This window comes from Tetrahymena thermophila (genome assembly GCF_000189635.1).
Source record: "Tetrahymena thermophila SB210 genomic scaffold scf_8254617, whole genome shotgun sequence".
Classification (NCBI taxonomy): domain Eukaryota; phylum Ciliophora; class Oligohymenophorea; order Hymenostomatida; family Tetrahymenidae; genus Tetrahymena; species Tetrahymena thermophila.
Window position 1 is genome coordinate 519,326 of NW_002476387.1, and position 24,308 is coordinate 543,633.

The 24,308-nt window shown below is 23.1% G+C and overlaps 5 protein-coding genes across 5 annotated transcripts; all 5 read left to right on the forward strand. All coding sequences in view use genetic code 6, as the record gives it.

The window, feature by feature from the left end:
• Nucleotides 1–1,362: 1,362 nt before the first annotated feature.
• Nucleotides 1,363–7,508, forward strand: TTHERM_00194600 (hypothetical protein; the record flags this gene model as incomplete). The annotated part of the gene is made up of 11 exons (XM_001017213.2): nucleotides 1,363–1,397; nucleotides 1,488–1,789; nucleotides 1,879–2,334; nucleotides 2,391–2,914; nucleotides 3,492–4,049; nucleotides 4,100–4,802; nucleotides 4,857–5,154; nucleotides 5,371–6,110; nucleotides 6,173–6,873; nucleotides 6,927–7,049; nucleotides 7,113–7,508. The coding sequence occupies 11 exons, from the start codon at nucleotides 1,363–1,365 to the stop codon at nucleotides 7,506–7,508; spliced, it is 4,836 nt and encodes a 1,611-aa protein (XP_001017213.2).
• A 1,079-nt stretch (nucleotides 7,509–8,587) lies between these two features.
• Nucleotides 8,588–14,735, forward strand: TTHERM_000194618 (hypothetical protein; the record flags this gene model as incomplete). The annotated part of the gene is made up of 12 exons (XM_012797906.1): nucleotides 8,588–8,651; nucleotides 8,709–9,044; nucleotides 9,237–9,692; nucleotides 9,754–10,271; nucleotides 10,736–11,293; nucleotides 11,347–12,049; nucleotides 12,104–12,401; nucleotides 12,528–13,267; nucleotides 13,331–14,019; nucleotides 14,078–14,200; nucleotides 14,259–14,652; nucleotides 14,701–14,735. The coding sequence occupies 12 exons, from the start codon at nucleotides 8,588–8,590 to the stop codon at nucleotides 14,733–14,735; spliced, it is 4,914 nt and encodes a 1,637-aa protein (XP_012653360.1).
• A 2,180-nt stretch (nucleotides 14,736–16,915) lies between these two features.
• On the forward strand, nucleotides 16,916–19,867 carry TTHERM_00194619 (hypothetical protein; the record flags this gene model as incomplete). Its single annotated transcript, XM_001471324.2, has 11 exons — nucleotides 16,916–16,978; nucleotides 17,089–17,171; nucleotides 17,339–17,428; nucleotides 17,680–17,769; nucleotides 18,018–18,107; nucleotides 18,291–18,380; nucleotides 18,580–18,666; nucleotides 18,845–18,934; nucleotides 19,163–19,252; nucleotides 19,502–19,591; nucleotides 19,756–19,867. The coding sequence occupies 11 exons, from the start codon at nucleotides 16,916–16,918 to the stop codon at nucleotides 19,865–19,867; spliced, it is 975 nt and encodes a 324-aa protein (XP_001471374.2).
• Nucleotides 19,868–22,956: 3,089 nt separating this feature from the next.
• TTHERM_00194620 (hypothetical protein) lies at nucleotides 22,957–23,317 on the forward strand (the record flags this gene model as incomplete). The annotated part of the gene is made up of 2 exons (XM_001017215.2): nucleotides 22,957–23,224; nucleotides 23,280–23,317. The coding sequence occupies 2 exons, from the start codon at nucleotides 22,957–22,959 to the stop codon at nucleotides 23,315–23,317; spliced, it is 306 nt and encodes a 101-aa protein (XP_001017215.2).
• A 108-nt stretch (nucleotides 23,318–23,425) lies between these two features.
• Nucleotides 23,426–23,848, forward strand: TTHERM_000194629 (transmembrane protein, putative; the record flags this gene model as incomplete). The annotated part of the gene is made up of 1 exon (XM_012797907.1): nucleotides 23,426–23,848. The coding sequence occupies one exon, from the start codon at nucleotides 23,426–23,428 to the stop codon at nucleotides 23,846–23,848; it is 423 nt and encodes a 140-aa protein (XP_012653361.1).
• Nucleotides 23,849–24,308: the final 460 nt, after the last annotated feature.

Consider the following 24,308-nt stretch of genomic DNA (forward strand, 5'->3'; position numbering starts at 1 on the left):
AAATTATAATATTTTTAAATTTATTTTTAATAATATTTTTGAGAAGAAAATATACGCTATTATCAATATTTATATCATAAATTAACTCTCCATATATTAAAATTTAATAAATATTCTAAATGAAGTTTGTAATTACTTATAATTAATTTTTTTTAAAATATTCATATTACAAATCATATTTTATTAACAAAATTAGCTGAATATTGATAATAAGAATTTTAGTTGTAAAATTTTTTAATTTAATTTTTTTACTAATTTTTATAGAGTAAATACCCACAAATCATATCATATCCTTTTATTTGTCAAATTTACATTGAAACTTATTATAAGCTATTAATTTTTAATTTTCTGTAATAAATAAAAGAAAACCTCTTTAATAATTTAGTAATATATTCGTTTACAATAAATTAAAAAATACATAATACAATTATATGTTATTTAACTCAAATTCACATATAAATAATTTTAATCTGCCAATTTTTGAAAATTTTTAAATCTTATTTAGTTAACGATATCAGGATTTAAATATTATTTTCCATTTGTCATTATTTAAAAAAAGCTATCATGATTAAATTTTTCAAAATATTTTAATAATATACAGTAAATCTGAGCTAAATTTGATGATTTAATATCTCTCTTAATAAATTATGATATATTTTTCAATAAATTTGTAACCAAATTTATCAATGAATAAAAAAATACATAACACATTTTTTTTATTTACTCAATAGACCCTAATAAAAATAACATTAAAATATTAATGAGGATGAATATTTTAACCTTATTTGCATTATTAATAAACGGTACAGATATTATTTTGAATTGAAAGTATCAAAATCAATAATTTAGCAATTTATCATTTTCATCTTAAACCATTATTTTTCTTGTTTACGCAAATACCTTTTTTAAAAAAATTGAATGGTAATTTAAAAACACTTTTAAACCTTAGTCTGATCAAAATTGTAATATTTTATGGCTATTTATTGAGGAAAATGTGTTTATTTATAATTAATTTCCAAACGTTAGACTTATTGGAAAAAAAATAAATGATATAATGATTACTTACTTTCAAAGTATGTTAATCAATAATTAATTCAGGTAAAATTTTTTAATAGCGGGGTTTTTAATTTATCAAAAAATTTTTATTACTCTAAATAATAATAATTTATCCTATTTAATTCTCAGGCAAACAGGAGATTTGACTCATTATTGAATCATTACAAAAAAAGTCTTTCCATTACTGAATAGATAATTTATAATAAAAAAAACAATAAAAAATTGATTAAACATCAAATCTCTGAAAAAAAAAATAAATTGAAATATGAATTTTTAAACACATAATATTTTTTTCATAACTCTAATATGGGCAATTTTTAGGATAATACAAGTCTAGTCGAGTAATTATTTTAAATTTTAGGCTAGCTTTAAGTTATTTGTTAAATATTTTTATTAGAAAACTTGCTATTTGTTAGAGAATTTTTAAATAGCGGTGATACAGTGACAGGTTGGACATATAACAATAAAGTTTAATGTCAAGGTTAACTTATTGAAGCAAACAAGTTAGTATATATGCTTAATAGTGGATAAAAACAGTCCTCAAAAACATACACTAATCTTCCAAATCACTATAGATATGAAGTTAGAATCGATTTTTTAGTAGTTGACAACCCTAGTGGCCCTGTTTCCTTTTTTGTTGATTCATAAAATTTAGCAACTTATTAATTTAATTCACATGGAAAAGATATGTCTATTTGCGGTGATCCATTAGTCAAAGATAAATTTGAAAGAGGTTATTTATCAAATATTTATTTAATTTGAAAATTTTTTGTGTTATTTGTTTAGTAAATGACGAAAATAATTTTTTTTTTTCTTCCTTAGTATAATATAAAAAACCCCACACTTCTTCTACTTTAACAATGACTATTTAACATGATCTCGGTTGGAACAGTATGCTTGGGATAACAGATTTATAAATATTCTTAGATACTTGTCACCCTTTTTGCAAATCTTGTAATGGACCTGATTCAAATAATTGTACAGGCTGTGGTCCTGGATAAACATTATCTGCAGGAACTTGCACATGCCCTAACCCATAACTAATGTAAAATGGAAGTTGTGTATCAAGCTGTGCTGCACCTTAAATGGCTAGTGGAAGCATATGTATAGATGATCCCTGTTAAATAAATTGTACTACTTGTAGTTCGAGTGGGCCAAGATTATGTACAAAATGTTCAGGAAGCTATAGATTATTTAATGGAAATTGCATTGTTTAGTGTCCCTCATATACAAGCAATATAAATGGGGTATGCATTGATATGATTACATAATACTGGAGTAAATTATTTATTTTATTACTTAAATTTAGTATAAAATATTATTTTTATTTAAAGATGGATACTACTTATTCAAAGGATTCTTTGAAGATGATTTTTCATCAATTTCATTTGAAAATTATGGTTTTTAAGGCAATTATTTTGATCCCTATGGAGATATACCTAACTCTGATATGGCTACATACTCTGATTGCTATGGAGTAAGACTATACTCAGGTTTTGGTATTTATGGTTAATTTGTTTAAATATCGAATTAGTGGAATATCCCATGGAAACATAGTTCAGTTTTAGTTAAAATGAAATATGTTTAAGTAGAGAATTACGAAACAAATTACGATACTAATTAATTAGAGAGACTAAGTATAAATTTAAATGGCTAAGAGTAAGCTTTTCTTCTCAGTGGTGGTACTGATTTAGGTTGTGGTAGGTTAGATTAAGGTGAAACTTTGGGATGGCTAACGGCTAATACAACTAAAACTGTTTAAGATGGATAGTTGACTATTACAATTACAAATAATTTTTATAACCCTACTTGGTATGAAGGAATTGCGTTTAGAGAACTTGTGATTATAGTATCAAAAGTAATTAATTAATTAATCTATATTAAATTAAAAATAAATTTTTAAAATTCTTACTGCCTAATTCTAATTTTAGGTGATTCTTTAAATTGAAAAATTGTTTATTTCATTTATACAAATGAAAAAATTTACCTATTTGAATTTATTTTTTATGATCATTTATCTTGATATTATCATAATTTATATAAATTTAATTGATCCATTTTTTAAATTCTTTTGATATTCTTTTTCAGAATATTATTCATTCTCAAATTAAATTATTTTTGATTTTGATTTCAAAATTCATTAATTTTAAATTTTGAAAAATTAAAAAATATTTATCCCATTTAAAGTGGTTTGAGTTTTTAAACTTAATTTTAAGTTTTAAAACTAGCAACTTTTTCAAAATTTAATAACTTAGCTCTATTATTCATTATTTAAAAATTTTATTAATATTTTTTCTATTAATTTTCTTTAAAAACACATTCTAATCAATAATTATAAACTTAAGTATACTTTAAAATATAATATTATAAATATATTAATGATAAAAAAATTTATTTCAATATCAATAAAATATTTATTTAAAAAATAAATTTAGTGTGTAGATAATTGCACTTAATGTACTGATTACGACGGTTGTGTTTAATGCGATCCTAATTATTACCTGTACAGAGCATAGTGCTATTTAAATAAGTGCCCTGATGGTTCCTATTAAGATAAAACAAAATTACCTTTACTTGTTTGTACTGATTGTGATAATACATGTTTGACATGCAGTGATGCAGGACCTCAGAAATGTGTTACTTGTTCAACTCCTCCACGTTTATTTAAATAAAATCAATGTGTAGTAAATTGTGGGGACTAATTTTATCCAGGGACAACCACATGTCTTCCATGTGATCAAACTTGTTTTGATTGCTCTGGACCTAATAGTAATTAGTGCACTAGTTGTTCAACAGGTAGATTTTATTTGGTTTCTATACATCAATGTCTTTTGAATTGTCCTCCTGGATTTTATAATGATGCCTCTAAAAATGTTTGTACTCCTTGTAATCCTTAATGCTACACTTGCTCAGGCCCAAGTGCTACTGAATGTCTCACTTGTGAACCTCCTAAAATGTTTTTAACTGGTCATTCTTGTGGCCCAGGATGTGCAGTAACTTAATTTATTTTGTATTTACAACTAATATTTTTTAATTTACTTAGGCAGGATATTTTGGAAATACTGCAAATTAAGTTTGCACACCTTGTTAATCACCATGTTAAACATGTGTAAGTACTGCAACAAACTGTGTAACCTGTGTTACAAATTACTATCTTCAAAACGGTAATTAATGTTTGACTACCTGTAATAACAGATTCTTCCCTAACTCAATAACAAATACATGTGATCCATGCAATATACTCTGTGTTAATTGTAATGGACCAAACTCAAATTAATGCACATCATGTGACGCAAATACTGGATTTTTGTAAAATTCAACATGTGTTAGCTAATGTGCTATTGGTACTTATGGAGATACAAATACTTATACTTGCAAGCAATGTGATACATCTTGTTATGCTTGCTAAGCTCCTGGTGATAGTACAAGCTGCACAAAGTGCTTTGCACCTAATTTTTTAAATAATCTTGGTTAGTGTAAGCCTACTTGCCCTAATTAATTTTATGGTGATAAATCTAATTTGGTATGTAAGCCTTGCCATCCAACTTGTCTATAATGTACTGATGGTAACAGTACTTCTTGCACTAAATGTGCTGTTGGAAGATATTTAAGTAGTGGGTAGTGCCTATTAAAATGTCCTGATGGAACTTATCCAGATGATGTAAATTAAATTTGTAATAATTGTTATTACACTTGTGCCCAGTGCACTGATAGTGTATCAACAGCATGTGTGACATGCTAAAATGGTAAATTAAAATTGAAATTAAATTTTGCAAATTAAAAATAAATTTTTTAAATAGGTAGGTTTTTTTATGGTGGTTCTTGCTTTTTGAAGTGTCCAGATGGATTTTATAATGAAATTACAAGTTTAAGCTGTAAAAAATGTGATGCATCATGTAAAACATGTGCCGGTCCAGGAAACAACATGTGTTTATCTTGTGGAACTGGAAAATATTTAAACAACAATTTATGTGTACCAACATGTCTTGATGGATACTATATGGATAATAACTCAAATTAATGCGAAGTTTGTTAAGCAACATGTAAAACATGTTATGGACCTATGCCAGATAACTGTAAAACTTGTGCAGGAAATAGGTAAATATTAAAAGATTTGAGGCAGTTTAATGATTTATTTGTTTGCTTTTTGAAATATTTTTACTTTAAGCTTTATTAATGTTAATTAAAATTTTGATTAACCTAATAAAGTTTGATTATAAAGTTTTTAAAACTTTTAATAAATAATTAATGAATGATTGAAAATTTTATTCCATTTAATAACTCATTGATACTTAAAAAATTAAATTAAAATAGATTTTTAGACCCCATAAATTTAACATGTGTATCTTATTGTCCTTCATCTTTTTTTGCAGACTTAGCAAATCATAAATGTATTTAGTGTGACCAAACTTGCCTTAATTGCAGTGGGACATAACCTAATTAGTGTACAGAATGTCCTAATGGCACATATTTATTAGATGGATAGTGTATAGCTGTATGTAAGGCTGGTTATTTCCCTGTAACTTAACCTAATATATGCAGTCCTTGTCACAGATCTTGTGGTACATGTACAGGTGCACTAGAAAATTAATGTTTTTCATGTAATAGTGGTAGATATCAGCTTGGTTACGTTTGTCTTGAGCAATGCCCTGATAATTATTATGGTGATACTACTTCTAATTTATGTAAGTAGTGTGATTCTAGCTGCTTTCTTTGTGATGGGGGGACAAGTAGTAGCTGCACAAAATGTGTTATTGGTATGTATTTATATAATGGTACTTGTGTTAAAATTTGTCCTACGGGTTATTTTGGATCAGATTTAAAAGGAAAATGCATGTAATGCTATTCAACTTGTGCTACATGCGATAAGACAAACCCTAACGTCTGTTTTTCTTGCATCAATAATTACTATTTATATCAAGGTAAATGCCTTTCGTAGTGTCCTACAGGAACATTTGAAAGCACAGCAGTTTCATAGACATAAGATCCTTCATCTTCTTAACAAGTTATAAATATTTGTAAAAATTGTTATTATGGATGCAAACTTTGCAATGGTAATTCATTTTCATAATTTTCTTTTAATAATTTTCTAAATTTTTAACTGATATTATTGTAGGAGAAACTGATAAGAGTTGTTTAGCTTGGGATACAGTTGAAGTTTATTATTAAGAATCTAAAATAATTTATTGGATTTTTGTAGGATAAAGCATTTATTCAACATTTGCTTTCTTTTTTGGGTTCTATAGAGACTATAAGTGTAAGTAATTAGAAGATATATTAGCAGAAGCAACTGATGATAAAGAAGATGCTAAGCCATTAAATGAAACTCAATCTCATGAAATGAAGAATAATAGTGATAATCATACTAATACAATTTTTTCAAACAATTCCCATATGCCTTTGAAAAACAACTTCTAAAGATAGTAAACTAGAAGAAAAAGACCTAATACTATAGTTTTGTAAGAATTAATACCATAAGATAACAATTCGCCTTAAATTACTCTTCAAAGTACTCCCTATAAATAAGATGATAATAAGCACACTCAATCAGATGATAAAACTTCTATCCATACACTATAAATTTAAAATTCTCCTCGTTCTATGAAAGATTCTAAATTATTAAAAAGTAATACTTTAGGGACTAATTAATTTGTTAGCTTCTATTAAAGTAACACTAATATATCTTCTATCAAAAAATTGAAAAAATAATCTACCATTGGAGGTACCATTCAAACTGGAATGGTGATTCCTTAAACTAATAAAGAAAAAAAGGGTTTTGATTTTAGTGGCAATAAAAATCTATTCTTTTTCTATTTGGTAAATTATTTTAATTTTCTAATTATTTTCTAATTTTATTTTTTTAAATATAGAATTTCTTTTAGATATTCAATATATTAATCAGATATGATAAATATCTGATAAGACCTTTAAGAGCATTAATTTACTATGCTAAAACAATGCTCATCCTTTGGTTTACATCAAGACTATTACCAGTAATAAAAAGATAAAATAAAATTTATAAAAATAATTAAAATTACTTTTTAAAAAATAAATAGAATGAATTTTATGTTACTTTTAGTTTAGTGACTCTGCTCTAGATAGTTTCATGTATATTATTAAATACATCTAGATTTGTTTCTAAAAATTTACCAAGAGCAGCTGCAATAGTTTTTACATTAGTGGTGATTTTAATATTGTATAAGCTATTTTGGTTTTTCCTTCCAGAATTATCAATAATTAACTACTCACAAGATAGACATTGGTCATTCCTTTACTTATTTGCTGTTTGCTTTGATATTGGGCTATTTTAATTGATATTTAATGGAATTTAGTATTTTTATACTAGAGATATTATCTAAAGGCCTCCAGTTACTTGGTCTAAATCTAAAAAAGCTGCTTCAAAAATATTTTATAATGATTCTATTGCTTCATGGTTAAAGTAATTTGTTTGATAATATTTTAAAAGTAGTTTTAATTGAAAATTTTATAAATAAAGGGAAAAATGATGAAGCACCTAAATATAATATAAATTTAAAAAATGTAAAATTGATTTTGATAAAAAGATAAAAGAGCTAATAATTTCTATATTTTTCAAAACTAAATTATGTAAACTCAATTATTAAAATTTAAATTTGTTAATAGTATTTTTTATAAAACTAAAAATATTTTAAAAATAAATAAATAAAAATAAAATTTATATTTAATTTATTGCTTTTATTTATAATTTATTTTACAATAACTCTTGCTTTTGGTATTGTAATAAAAATGATAAAAGACTTTTGTAGATTTTTAATAAGATATAAGCAGTTTAAATTTTAAGAAAGATAATATACTCTAATTTCTAAAATAAACACCAACTTATATTAAGACTAATTTTAGTAGAGAGTACTTTTATAATAAATCATTTTTTTATTTTTTTGCTTTTATCAAAAATTAAATAAAATTATTTAAGGTATTTTGAGGAAAGCTAAGTAAATAAATACATTAAGTTTTAAAATAGGATTAAATGGAATTTTAATTGATAAGAAAAGAAGAATAATTTGATAATTGAAGTGAAATCAAAAAGTATAAGAATTTTGTATAATGTAAATTCTAATGGTATTTCAAAGACTCTTTTGAAGGTAAATCTTATTTTAAATAAGGGAAATTGTGGTTATTTATTGAGCAAATCTAAATGATGTAATAAATTTCGAAATATTAAGAGACTTTATAAAAATTTAATATATTATACTTAACGCTTTTTAAAAAACTTAATATATAATGAATATATGGCTGCAATCAAAACTTTTAAAAAGTATTGATATCTCAATTTCAAACTTCTAAATTAAATTACTAGTTATAAATAATAATTGATTTTATAATATAAGAAATATTGTAAAGTATTTATAATAACTAAAAAAAATTAGTGTAGATTACTGATTAATAACTTCATAATAATAACAAACAAACAAACAAAGTAGAAAATTTAATAAATCACAAAATAGCGAATATCTAAAAAGGCAATTGAAATAATATCAAGTAAAGGTTAAAAATGAAATACTTTTTTCATCTAACTCTTATTTGGATCCTGTAATAGTTCATATATGTTTATTCAAGTAATTATTTTAAATTTAAATAAAATAATAATAACCTTTTAAATATTATTTTATCAGAAAATCTACTAATTGCTAGAGAATTTTTGAATAGTGGAGATCCTGTAGTTGGCTGGACATATACAAATAAAGAACAATGCCAAGGATAACTTATAGAAGCAAATAAAATGGTATATATGCTAAGTAGTAGTTAGAAATCTTCGTCAAAGACATACACTAATCTTCCAAATCATTATAGATTTGAAATTAGAATTGATTTTTTAGTAGTTGATAGTCCTTATGGACCTGTATCTTTCTAAGTTGATGGACAAACCTTAGCGTCATATAATTTTTATTCTCCTGGGTCAGCTTTGACTATTTGTGGAAATTAATCAACCAAAGATACATATGAAAGAGGTTATACATTAATAAATTTTTTATTTGCTTGCCATATTTTAACATACGTATTTATTAATAAGATAGTAGGTGATATTAATAATTAAGCAAGCTTAATTTAGATAGAAATTAAACAAATTTGATTTATAAAAATTTTTAAATTTCTATTTATTAAATATTGGATAAGTAAATTAACTTTTCTTTTTTATTTAGTTTAATATAAAAGACTTCATTCTTCTTCCTCCTTAACAGTTACTATAAATCATAACCTCGGTTCTGGTAGTAAGCTTGGTATTACAGATTTATAATTATACTTAGATACTTGTCATCCTTTTTGCAAGTCATGTAATGGACCAGATTAAAACAATTGCACTGGCTGTGCATCTGGCCAAACATTATCTGCTGGAACTTGCACATGTCCTGGATCATAGCTAATGTAAAATGGAAGTTGCGTATCAAGTTGTGCTCCACCTTAAATGGCTAGTGGAAATACATGTGTTGACGATCCTTGTTAAATAAATTGCTCTGCTTGTAGCGCAAGTGGACCTAGATAATGCACTAAATGCTCAGGTAGCAATAGATTATTTAATGGGAATTGCATCGCTTAGTGCCCTTCATTTACTGACAACATAAATGGTGTATGTATTGATATGCTTTAAAATTATTGGAGTAAATAATTATTTTTATTTATTTATTTAATTTTAGTTAAAAATGATATTTTATTTAAAAGATGGATACTATTTGTTCAAAGGTTTCTTTGAACCAGACTTCTCATCCATTTCATTTGAAAATTATGGATTTACTGCTAACTATTTTGATCCAAGTGGAATTGTACCTGATTCAGAAATGGCATTATACACTGATTGTTATGGGATTAGAGTTTATGCAGGATTTGGAATTTATGGAAAGAATGTGTAAATAAGTAACTAATGGCCTATACCATGGAAACATAGTTCTGTTTTAGTAAAAATGAAATACGTTTAAGTCGAGAATTATGAATTTAATGGAGGTGTACCAGAAAAATTGAGTATTAACTTAAATGATTAAGAGGAAGCTTTTTTAATAAATGGAGGTACAGATTTAGGTTGTGGTAGATTAGATTAAGGTGAAAGTATGGGATGGTTGACCGCTAATACCACTTAAACTGTATAAGATGGATTTTTGAAACTAACAATAACCAATAATTTTGGAGACCCTGCTTGGTATGAAGGGTATGCATTTAGAGAGCTAACTATTATAGTAGCAAAGGTATTATTTATTATATTAAATACAAGATATAATTTTTCCTGCATTTGAAATATCACCAACATTAATAATATCATGATTTGTGATATTTCAAATAATTAGAATATTAATTATAAATTTTTTTTCTTCTAAATCTTAATTATTTTCTTTCTTTATATTTAATTTTAAAATGTTTAAAAAAATTAATCAAAATACAGAAAACTTTTTTCAAATTTTAAGTGTAAAAAAATTCTTTTAGTAATTTTTTTATCTAAAATTTTGTAATTTTCTCGTTAGGGTAAATCTTTGATTTAATGAAAGTAAAATAGCCGATTAATAATTTATCATAATAATTTTTCTCTTTATTATTTAAAATATTTATTTTAGCTTTAATTTATCATAACTTCTATTATATTTGAAAAAAATTATTCACAATAATTAAACATAAATAAAATATTTTATCAATTTTTATTTTAAACTTATTCTAGTGTGTTGACAACTGTACAAAATGCACTGATTATGATGGCTGTATTTAATGTGATCCTGGATTTTACTTATACAGAGCTTAATGCTATGCAAATAAATGTCCAGATGGTTCATATTAAGACAAAACCAAATTACCTTTACTAGTTTGTGCTGATTGTGATAATACATGTTTGACATGTAGTGACTCTGGGCCTCTGAAATGTGTTACTTGTTCAACTCCTCCTCGTTTATTTAAATCAAATTAATGTGTTGTAGATTGTGGAAACTAATTTTATCCTGGAACAACTAAGTGTTTACCATGTGATTCCACTTGCTTTAATTGTTCTGGACCTTCAAGTAGTCAATGCACAAGTTGTTCATCTGGTAGATTTTATTTAGTTTCAACGCATTAGTGCCTTTTGAATTGTCCACCTGGATTTTACAATGATGCCTCTAAGAATGTTTGCTCTCCTTGTAATGCTTAATGCTATACCTGTCAAGGTCCTAGTGCTAATGAATGCCTTACTTGTGAACCTCCAAAAATGTTTCTTACTGTAAATTCTTGTGGCCCTGGATGTGCAGTAAATTTATTTTATAAAAATTTTATTTAATAAATATTTGAAATTTATTTTAGGCAGGATATTTTGGAAATACTGCAAATTAAGTTTGCACTCCCTGCTAGTCACCTTGTTAAACATGTGTAAATACTGCAACAAACTGTGTAACTTGTGTTACAAATTATTATCTTTAAAACGGTAATAAATGTTTAACTACCTGTAATAACAGATTCTTCCCTAACTCAGTAACAAATACATGTGATCCATGCAATGTTCTTTGTGTGAATTGCAATGGTCCTAATTCTAATTAATGCACATCTTGTGATGCAAATACTGGATTTTTATAAAATTCAACATGTGTTAGCTAATGTGCTATTGGTACTTATGGTGATACAAATACTTATACTTGCAAGCAATGTGATACATCTTGCTATGCTTGCTAAGCTCCTGGTGACAGTACAAGCTGCACAAAATGCTTTGCACCTAATTTTTTAAATAATCTTGGTTAGTGTAAGCCTACTTGCCCTAATTAGTTTTATGGTGATAAATCTAATTTGGTTTGTAAACCTTGTCACCCAACTTGCCTATAATGCACTGATGGTAACAGTACATCTTGCACTAAATGTGATGTTGGAAGATATTTAAGCAGTGGGCAGTGTTTGCTAAAGTGCCCTGATGGAACATACCCAGATAATGTAAATTAAATTTGTAACAATTGTTATTACACTTGTGCACAATGCACAGATAGCGTATCTACAGCTTGTGTGACGTGTTAAAATGGTAAATTAAAATTGGAGTTACATTTAGCAATTAATTGATAAATTTATTAAATAGGTAGGTTTTTTTATGGTGGTTCTTGTTTTTTGAAGTGTCCAGATGGATATTATAATGATATAATGAGTTTAAGCTGCAAAGTTTGTGATTCTACATGTAAAACTTGTGCTGGTCCTGGTAATAATATGTGTTTATCATGCAAATCAGGAAAATATTTAAATAATAATTTTTGTGTTCCTACTTGTCTTGATGGATACTACATGGATAATAATTCAAATTAATGCGAAATTTGCTATGCAACATGCAAAACTTGTTATGGTCCCCTTCCTGATAATTGTTAAACATGTGCAGGAAATAGGTAAATTTTATAGATAATAAGAGAATTTCTTTCACAAATAATTTTTTTAATTAAACTTTGTAAAAATTTACACTTTTTTTTTCAAACTATTAAATAAACATAATATTAATAACTTCTTTCATATAGATATTTAGATCCTATAAATTTAACATGTGTTTCATATTGTCCTTAATCTTTTTTTGCAGATTTGACGAATCACAAATGCATTTCTTGTGACCCATCTTGCCTCAATTGCTATGGAACTTTATCTGATTAATGCTCAGAATGCCCTAATGGTACATATTTATTAGATGGAAAATGCTATACTGTATGTAAGGCTGGTTATTTCCCTGTAACTCAACCTAATATATGTAGTCCATGCCATAAATCTTGTGGAACTTGTACAGGTGCTCTTGAAAATTAATGCTTTTCATGCAACAGTGGAAGATACCAACTCGGATATGTATGTCTAGAACAGTGTCCTGATAACTATTATGGTGAATCCACTTCTAATTAGTGTAAGTAATGTCACTCAAGTTGCTTCCTTTGCAACGGAGGAACAAATAGTAGCTGCACAAAATGTGTTATTGGTATGTATTTGTACAATGGAACTTGTGTTAAAATTTGCCCAACTGGTTATTTTGGATCAGACTTAAAAGGAAAGTGCTTGTAATGTGATCCAACTTGTGCTACTTGTGACAAGACAAATCCTAGCACATGCTTTTCGTGTATAAATAATTTTTACTTGTATTAAAGCAAATGTCTCTAGCAATGCCCAACAGGAACATTTGAAAGTACAGCAGTTGCATAATCATAAGATCCTTCATCTTCTTAATAAATAATAAACATTTGCAAGAATTGCTACTATGGATGTAAAACTTGCAATGGTATTTAGTTTTTTAAAATTGATTTTAAGTTACATTTTTTATTTTTAATCTATAAAATTTTAGGAGAACTTGATAAAAGCTGTTTAGTTTGGGACACAGTTGAAGTTTATTATTAAGAGTCCAAAATAATTTATTGGATTTTTGTTGGACAAAGCATTTATTCAACTTTTGCTTTCTTTTTTGGATTTTACAGAGATTACAAATGTAAATAATAGGAAGATATATTAGAATAAGCATATGAAGATAGAGAAGATGCTTAACCATTTAATGAAATTTCTTCTCCTGATAATAGATAGAGGGATAACTTAAATATAACAACAAATAATTCTCATATTCCAATGAAAAATAACTTCTAAAGAACATAAAGAAGAAAAAGACCTAACACAATAATATTGCAAGAACTAAACCCTTAAGAAAATAATTCACCTTAAATTACGTAGCAAAATACTCCATATAATAATGACGAAAACAAACATACTTTATATGATGATAAATCTTCAATTCATACAATATAACTTTAAAGCTAATCTTTTAGTAAAAATGACTCTAAATTAGTGAAAAATGGTACTTTAGGAACTAATTAGTTTGTTAGTTTTTACCAGAGTAATACAAATATACCTTCAATCAGAAAATTGTAGAGATAACCTACCATAGGAGGAACTGTTAAAACTGCAATGATTATCCCTTAAAATAAAAAGGAAAAAGAAGGTTTTGAAATAAGTGGCAATAAAAATTTGTTCTTTTTCTATTTAGTAAATAAAATTTAATTGTTTAAAATAATTTAATTTAATAATGTTTCATAAAATAAAGAATTTCTTTTAGATACTCAATATTCTAATCAGATATGATAAATATTTGATCAGACCTCTTAGAGCATTAATTTTCTATGCAAAAACAATGCTTATACTTTGGTTTACATCAAGACTAATGCCAGTAAAAACAAAAAAATATTTCATATTCAGTTAATTAATAATTTTTATAATTTAAATAGAATCAGCTTTATGTAGTTTTTAGTTTAGTTACTCTTCTTTAGATAATTTAATGTATATTATCTAGCTTTTCCAGATTTATTTCTAAAAACTTGCCTAGAGCAGCAGCAATACTTTTTACTTTGGTTGTCATTGTAATTATGTATAAGTTATTTTGGTTTTTCCTTCCTGAGCTATCAATAATTAACTACTCACAGGATAGAAATTGGTCTTTCCTTTACTTATATGCAATTAGTTTTGATTTAGGGTTATTTTAACTAATATTTAATGGAATTTAATATTTCTATACAAGGGATATAATTAAAAGACCTCCAATTACTTGGTCAAAATCCAAAAAGGCTGCATCAAAAATATTTTACAATGACTCAGTAGCTCAATGGTTGAAGTAATTATTATGTTTTTTTAATTTAAAATTCATTCTAAAAATATTTATAATTAAAAAAGGGAAAAATGAAAGAAAAAAGATGACAATGATTTGAGATAAATTTTATAATTATTCTTAATAGATACTCATATAAATTAGTTTTTCTTTGCTTGTATTAAAAATAACATTATATTTAATCGTAAAAATATTTTAAAATCTTTATTTTAATTTGTTAAAAATATTATTAAATAATTAAAAATTTAATTAAATTTTTATGTATCTTGATTAATTTGTTATTCTTCATAATAATTTAAATTGTAAAATATATGATAAATTTTACTTTATGATTAATTTTGAAATAATATGAAATAAATTATTTAGTGTTATTAAAAATTTAAATATTGAACTTCCTATATTTTATGTGGAAATGTAAGAAATATTATAAAAAAATTCATTTTTTTAAAACGGTAGAGTATAATTTTCACTCTTTATTTTGTTTAGTTTAATATTTTATATATTATTTAGCGCTCTAGTAATTTATCAGGTTTAATTTAAATTAGTGAATAAATAAATGTAGATTGAGTTTTCGTCTTTTTAATTAATTTTTATTTCTATATTTTTTTATATTGTGTTTTGTTATTTATCAGATTTATTTAATTAATTAGAAATATATTTCCTTTTACTTATATAGATAAATCAACTTTGAGCTAAATAAAATTATTATAAGATATTAAATATTTCAATAGTAGAAAAATATAAACTTAGTTTGAATATTCACTAATCAATAAATAAATTATAAATATATAGACACTAATTCTTTTTAAAGTTTATTTTATATTTTAGAAACAATTAAAAAAAATATATTTAATTCTCCATATAAATTGATTGATTTCATTAACCAATAAAATTTAGTATTGTTAAATAAAATTTGCTTTTCCCTCTCAAATTTTATTAGTTTCTCAAAATTAAATTTCAAAATGTAAGTAAAAATTTTTTTAGCTATCTTGAATGCAAGAATTTTGAATTTGGTATTCATTTTCTATTGATTCGAGTATTTACATATAAAAATTGAAATTATTTTGTTTTTATAAACTGTTTCAAGCAGGATTTAGCAATAATTTTTAATTATTTTATTTGTATTTACATCATTTTTATTTTTAGCTCCTTATTTTTTATCAGTTTTAATTTAAATTTGAAAAAGATATTTTCTTTTATTGATATTATAAATTATATAAATACAGAACTAAAAAATTTATTAAATTCTTCATATATATAGATAGATTGGATTCTAGCACAGTGTGACTGTGTAATGATTAAAATTTTATTCCAAAAATATTTTTAAAGATTTAAGTATTTAATTATTTGAATTTTTTAGATCAATACTAATTTTTGGTACCTATTATATTTACAAGTATAGAATTTGATTTACTACCAAAATTAAATAATAAATATTACAATTATCTAACCATTTTATTTTATCTTTTTCATGAAAGCAAATTTTTAATTGATATTTTATCAATAGAATTTATTAGCTCTTTTCATCCTAATAAACTTTAGTTAAAATTAAATAAATTTCTTATTATATTTATAATTAATTAAATTTGCATAAATAAATAAATATTCAATTTTCTTGAAAAAAAAAAGATAAATGATACAATTTAAATAATATTTCGACAATTTAGAAAATGTGATAATTTATTTTATTACGAATATTATATCATTTTTATTATTTAAAAAAGTTAATAAACTCTTCTCTTTAATCTCATACAGCTCTCCATATTAATCTTCGGTAAATTAATCTTTTTTTGTTTACCATTATTTATCTAATTTTTTAAAATATTGTTTTATAAATAAATGTTTTCATCTATCCTCAATTTTACTTAGAATAATTTACATTTTAATTATTTTAACTATTTTTTAATTTCAACTTTTGGTTATTTCTTATAACTTCATATTTTTTCTTTTTTTATATCTTACTCTCTAATTATATTTTCTTTAATTTTTAAAAGTTCAAGTAGTATTAATGATGAAGATGTGTTAAGATTAGGTTCTACTTTAACAAAATGCACTAATCTCTCAAATTTGACACTTAATCTCAAGTAAAAACAGTTTATTTGTTTTGGTTGTGATATTTTTTTCAAAATATAAATTTAAAACAATAAAAATATTTTAATTTATTTATTAGCTTTTTATTTGAATTTTTTTATATTCTGATATTATTTTTTAATTTTCAACTTTTATAATTATGAATTAGTTTTTTTTTATATTTTATTTTCATAGAAAATTATATATAATATGCGTACAAATGCGGTGGATTAAATTTTGTAAACAGCGCACATGTTAATTTTTGAAAAATTTGTAATAATTTTATAATTTTTTTAAATGGAATTCTTAAAAAAATCCTATAAATTAATAACTTTTTTAACTTTTAAAAATGGCTAAATATAACTTAACCTTAATATTTAAAGAATGATTGTAGATGGCTCCAACTGCAACTAATTTATGCACAATTTTAAGTGGCCAAGTTTGCGCTACTCATAATATATCTAATGTTTTTTTTGAATTATTTTCTATTTTATGATGATTATATTTTTTTACCCCTAAATATAACTCATTTTTTAATTTTCAATTTTCACTTTGATTACATTTATTTTTTATATTTTTATTTTTCTTAATTTTACCTTTAAATTTATTATTTTTTCTTCTATTTTTAAATAGTAACTGTTAAATTGGTACAATTGATGCTTCAGGCTTAGGTTCTGCTTTAGCAAAGTGTGTTAATCTCTCAAATTTGGATCTTGATCTTTTGTAAAACAGTTTATTTGTTTTGGATTATGATATTTTTTAATATAAAAATGAGTTAAAAATAATAAAATTCTTTTATATTATTTATTTAATTTTATTGTGTTTATACTTTTCTCTCTTAATTTAACTCAATTTTTAATTTTGAACTTATGTTTTATTATTTATTTATTGATTAATTGCATTTCATTTCATTTTTTTCACCATTTTTTCTTTCTAACTAAGCAACTATTTTAATTTCTTCAATATTTAAAAAGCTGGAATCGAATTGATAATGAAGGAGTATTAGGCTTATGTTCTAATTTGGCAAAGTGTACTAATCTCACAAATTTAACACTTAATCTAGGGTAAAAATAGTTAATTAGTCTTACTTGGATTCTGATTTTTGAAAAATGAATTTAAAATAATAAAAATCTTTTTATTTAGATCTTAATCTCATTTGTTTGCTTTTTTATTCTGACAATGCTTTTTTTTTTCTTCATTAATTTAACTCATTTTTTTAATTTTCAGCTTTTGATTAGATAAAAAACTATTCTTATTATTTCATATTTTTCTTAATTGTTACATAATTGTATTTTTTTCTGTGCTTAAAAAGTAAAAATGAAATTGATGATTATGGTGTACCAGGTTTAGGCTCTGCTTTAGCAAAGATAACTAATCTCTCAAATTTATCACTTCACCTTTGGTAAAAATAATTTATTTATTTTGTATTCTGATACTTTTTTATTGTGATTATACTTTTTTATTTTCTTACTCATTTTTTAATATTCAACTTTTATTTTGATTATTAATAATATTTTATCATTACACTGTTTTTCTTCATTTTTAGTTTTTAAAAACTTATTTTATTTTCATCAAATATAAAAAGTATGAATAAAATTGGTACCACTGGTGCCTCGTGCTTAGGTTCTAATTTAGCAAAGTGTACTAATCTCTTAAATTTGACACTTAATCTAGGGTAAAAAGAATTTATTTTATAAGCTATTTTTTTTAAAATGTGAGTTAAAAACAATGTTTTTTTTTTTCTTTTACTTATTTTTCTCTTAATTTTATTTGACTTAAAGTTTAAACTTTGATTTTACTTATTTGTTAATTTCATCATATTTCTTCATTTAATCCCTCAAAATAACTAATTATATTTACTTTATCTTTAAAAGTTGGAATAAAATCGATAATGTAGGTGTTTTAGGCTTAGGTTCTACTTTGGATTGCACAAATCTCTTAAATTTGACACTTATTCTTGAGTAAAAATCTTAAATTTATTTATTTAAAAAATTTTTAAATTAATTTTTTTTTCCCTTAATTTAAATAATTTTTTAATTTTCAACTTTTGCTTTTACTATTAATTTACTTCTTAAGATTTCATATTTTTTTCTTCATTTTTACCTTGCCACTAATTATATTTTCTAAATATTTAAATAGTTACAATAATATTGGCCCAAATGGATTATCAAGCTTAAGTTCTACTTTAGCAAACTTCAGTAATCTCTAAAATTTTACACTTATCCTTGAGTAAAAATAGTTTATGCTTTTAATTGAAATATGTATTTAATATAAAAATGAATTTAAAATATTATAAAAATCTTTTAATTAATTTATCATCTTTTTATTTATTTATTATTCTGATTTTTATTTTTCCCCTTATATTTAACTGTTTTTTTCTTTATAACTATTATTTTATATTTTTTATAATCTTTTCTTAACAGCTAACTAATTATATTTTTTTCTAATTTAATAAAGTAACAATTAAATTGGTGATGCTGGTGCATTAGCCTTACATTCTGCTTTAGCATACTCCACTAATCTTTAAAATTTGGCACTTAATCTTGAGTAAATACACTTTATTTGTTTTGGATTAATTTATTTTTTAATATAAAAGTGAATTTAAAACGATAAAATTCTTTTAATTTTATTTATTAGCCTATTATTTGATTTATTTACTTTTATATTTTGGTTGTTTTTTTCTCTCTCTTAATTTAACTCAATTTTTTATTTTTAGCTTTAATTTAAAAATTGATTAATTTCTTATAATTTAATTTTTTCCTTCTAACAAACTAATATTTTTTTTTAATTAAATAGTCAAAATGAAATTGGTTCAATAGGTGCATAGGCCTTATGTTCTGCTTTAGCAAAATGCGTTAATATCTCAAATTTGAAGCTTGGCCTTAAGTAAAAACAGTTTACTTGTTAAGGATTGTGAAATTATTTAATATAAAAATGAATTTAAAATAATTAACTTCTTTTTATTTTTTTACTTGATTTATTTGCATTTTTTCTTCAATTTTTCCTTGTAAATAACAAATTAAATTACATTATTTTCAACATTTAAAAAGGTATAATTAAATTGGTGCAATAGGTTAAAGTTTAGGTTATGCTTTAGAATAGTGCTCTAATCTCTCATATTTGACACTTAATATTGGGTAAAAAGAGTTTATATGTTTTTGATTATGATATTTTTTAGTATAAAAATGAATTTAAAACAATAAAACTCTTATTGTATTTTATTCTTTTTACAAATGTAAAAAATATAAATATTTATATTTTAAACATACTTTTTTTTACATTTCGGATTTAGGAAATCCGAATATCCGAAATCGGAGATAACTAGATTTTACAGTATATTATTACATATTCTCAAAGTATTTGAAAAAGTTGTATAAGAAATAATCAACTTTACAGACTATATATCATAATTTTCTTCATTATTTTTTTCTAAATAATTAATTATATTTTCTTCAAATTTTTAAAAGTGGTGATCAAATTGATGATAAAACTGTATTATGTTTAGGTTCTGCTTTAACAAAGTGTTATAATCTCACAAGTTTGTAACTTTTTCTTGAGTAAGCACAGCTTATTTGTTTTGGATTGTGATTTTTAATAATATAAAATGAACTTAAAACAATCAAAGCTTTTTTGTTGATTAATTTACTTTTTTTTTCTAATTTTACTTTTTTCTTTTAATTTAACTCATTTTTTATTTGTTTCTTATTATTTCATAATTTTGTTCATTTTTTTCTTCTATATAATTAATTTTATTTTTTTTAATATTTAAAAAGCTACAATAAAATTGGTGATGAATCAGTATCTGGCTTAGGTTCTTATTTAGCAAAGTGCACTAACCTATCAAGTTTGACACTTAATCTTGAGTAAAAACAGTTTAATATAAAAATGAATTTAAAATAATAAAACACTTTTAATTTATTTATTTATTAGCTTTTTATTTTTATTCTGATTATTCTTAACTCTTCACTAAATTTAAATCACTTTTTAATTTAAAACTTTTATTTATATTATTAATTAATTAATTTATTATAATTTCATATAATTTATAGATTATTAATAAAATAATTATGATTTAATAATATTTCTTCACTTTTTCCTTCAAAATAATTATATTTTCTTAAATTTTTAAAAAGTTATAATGAAATTAGTCATAATGGTGTATCATGCTTAAGTTATTCTTTAACAAAGTGTATCCGTCTCTAACATTTAGCACTTCATCTCAAGTAAAAGCAATTTTTTTTGGATTGAGATATTTTTTAATATAAAAATGAATTTAAAACAATAAAACTCTTTTAACTTTTTTATTCATTTATTAGCTTTTTATTTGATTTATTAACTTTTGTACTATGATAATTAATACCTTTTTATTCTCTAATGATTTTTTGTTTTTAACTATTTCTTTACATATTAATTAATTCCTAATTATTTCATATTTTCTTCTTTTTTACTTTTTATTAACTTATTATACTTTCTTAAATATTTAAAAAGTGGATATTCCATTGGTGAAAAAAGTGTATTAGACTTAGCTTCTACTTTAGTAAACTGCACTAAAATCCTAAGTTTGACACTTGATATTTGGTAAAAATAGTTTATTAGTTTTGAATTGGGATATTTTTAAATGTAAAAATGAATAAAAAAACAATAATAATCTTTTAATTTGTTATTTAATTAATTATTTATTTTCAGTATTCTTACTTTGATTTTAGGTTTTTTTTCTTAATTTAAAATATTATTTTTAATTTAAACTCTTTTAAAAAAATTATTTTAATTTTAATTTTGCACAAATTTATATAAATAGTCAAAATTAAACCAATCAATAACAATAATTGAAAATAAAGAACAGTTTTCTTAAATCTAAAAGTTTAATTGTCTTTGTCTTTTAAATGAATTAATGATAATAAATAAATGATGAAGATATGGAGAATAAATAATAAAAATATTTTAATAAAAGTATATTATATTATGTTTTATTTGATATTTTTTTTTATAAAATTTTGTGAATGAATAATTTAATCTATATTATTGTTAGCTCTATGATTATCTTTATCTAAAACAATATCATAATTTTGGCAAGTTTATTGATAATAAAATAAATAAAATGTTTAAAGTATCTTATTATCTTGAATTAATATTTCTTAACACTTCTTTAATTTATTTTTATGTAAACTTAAAAAAATCACCTAAAGCATCTATTACAATAATTTTGAAAATTAAATTATTTATGAGTCATTTTTTTAATATCTTTATTTTTTATAAATAGAATAAAAGACTTAAATAAAAATTACTTTTAATTAAATAATTGAAAAAAGTAAAGCATCATAAGTTATATTATTTGTTTGAAAAGATTTATGAAGTAGCTTATTGATTTAAATTGGATAAATGGCAGCTCCTTTAGCTTATTAATTTAGTATTAGCTTTCTAAAAAGATTTATGGTTCTCAAATTAAAAATAATACATTTTGGTAGTGGTAGAAATATAGTAAATTATTCCCATATATATTACCTAAATTATATTTGTGTGGGGTATTTTTAAAATATTAATTATAATATATTTTCCTATCAAGAATTATATGAAATATTAATTTCTTTTATTGGTTTTTAATTAGAAGGTAAAAAGTTTTGAAGAATAGAAGAAATAAAATTTAAAATGTATTTGGATTGAATAATAAAAGAAAATAAAATATTATACTAAAAATTTTAATAAATACACTCAAATCACAGAAATTGAGTTATTAAATAATAAAAGAAAATAAATTTCAATAAAAAACTCACGAAGAGGTTTTAATATAAAAGAAAAGACCTTTTAAGGAATAGCTGAAAGAATTAGATTAACAGAGGCAGCATAAAAAGAAATTGACGAAATAAAATTAATTTCTCACTCGAATCAATACACTTTAGAGTAGTTAAAAGAGTGGAGATTGTTAAAGAAAGAAGAGGAATTTTTCTGTGATGTAGAGATGTGTAGAGCTTACTATAAACCAATGAGTTGGTAATAAGATAATTAACCCCTTAAGTTGGGGATCCAAACTTTTAAGGGATGTTATCATATATTAGTCAAAAATATTATACATACATAATTTTTTTCCTGCTCTATAAATTCATATATTCGATGGTTCATAATTCCCTTTAATTAATAAGATTTCACTTATTTATTATTAGCAAAATTAAACGAGTTTTTTAGAAAATAATTCTATATTTTATCAAATATTTATATAAAAAAGATGAAGAAATAAAGATACTACTTGAAAGAGAATGATAGCAGCGATGAAGATAGATCTTATTCCGGATCAATTAATAACAGAATCAAATGATTCTAATTCTCATTTATCAGAAAATAGCCAATCTTCTCAGTCTGAAGATGATTTAGGAGAAGATAATGATTTCTCATGGTCTAAATATAACAGATAGAATAAATTAGGAATAATACACCATAAATTCAAGTAGACTAGTGGAGTTGATAAAAAAATGAACAAAATTAAAGAACCTACTGGTTCATTTTCTTTATTTATTGTGATGAATAGTATTATAATAGTTTTTGTGAAGAAACTCATAATTACTATTTGTAAAAAAAATAGAATCATAAGTAGATATTTTCTAACTGTGGCTCAAATGAAATTGGTCAAATAGTAAGAACAAAGAAATTATAACAATTTAAGTAAGTTGATTGCCCTTAAAGTATAATTCATTATTAAAAATATGCCAAAGGTGTGGACGGGACTTGATGGATTAAATAATTTCATATAACATATAACATATAAAATAGAAGGTCAAAAAATTGAAATTTAAAATATTACATAATTTACTTTTCATAAAAATATTTTATAGCTATATTATTTATATAGAAAAAACTAAAGAGAGGATAATATTACTAGAATATAATTAAAGGCTTATTTTCTCACTAATTGAGGAGTTATAAAATAATCAAAAATAATAAGAACTATTACCAATCGAATAAAGTTTATCTAAAGCACAAAGTAGAGAGATTGGTGAAGAATATTCATTATAAAAAGGATCTTTAAAAAAATGTTTTGTTTGTTATACAAAAAATTAAAGTAAAAAATCTAGTTTTTATTGTTAAAAGCATGAAATTAATGTATGCATTATTCCATGTTATAATTTACAAAGAAAAAGTGTATTTTTTTGAATAATTTTAAATATTCATTCTCTAATCTTTCCAAATCTAAAGATTTTTGACTCTATAATATTTTCCCTGCTTTTAATTATATGGAAAATGTACTTTTTGACAATAAATAGTTAATATTAGATCAAATAAAAAATATATCACCACACTGTTTCTCTAATTTTAAAAAAAATAAGATCCGAAATAAATTGTATATCTAATAACTATATAATAAAAGAGACTCCAGATTTAAAACTATAGGTACTCAAAGAAAAGAATAGATCATTCATTAGTTCTTTAGAGTAAATATAGAAACAAATCCTGGATATAAAAGCTTGAAAATTCATGTATACACAGATGGTCATAGTTTATATCCTAAAAAATCTACTCTTGGATATGATCATATAGTTTTTTTTGCATGATTACGGTTTGTTTTGGAAGGAAGGTTAAACAACCAATCATATTTCAGAATTTATCTCATTTT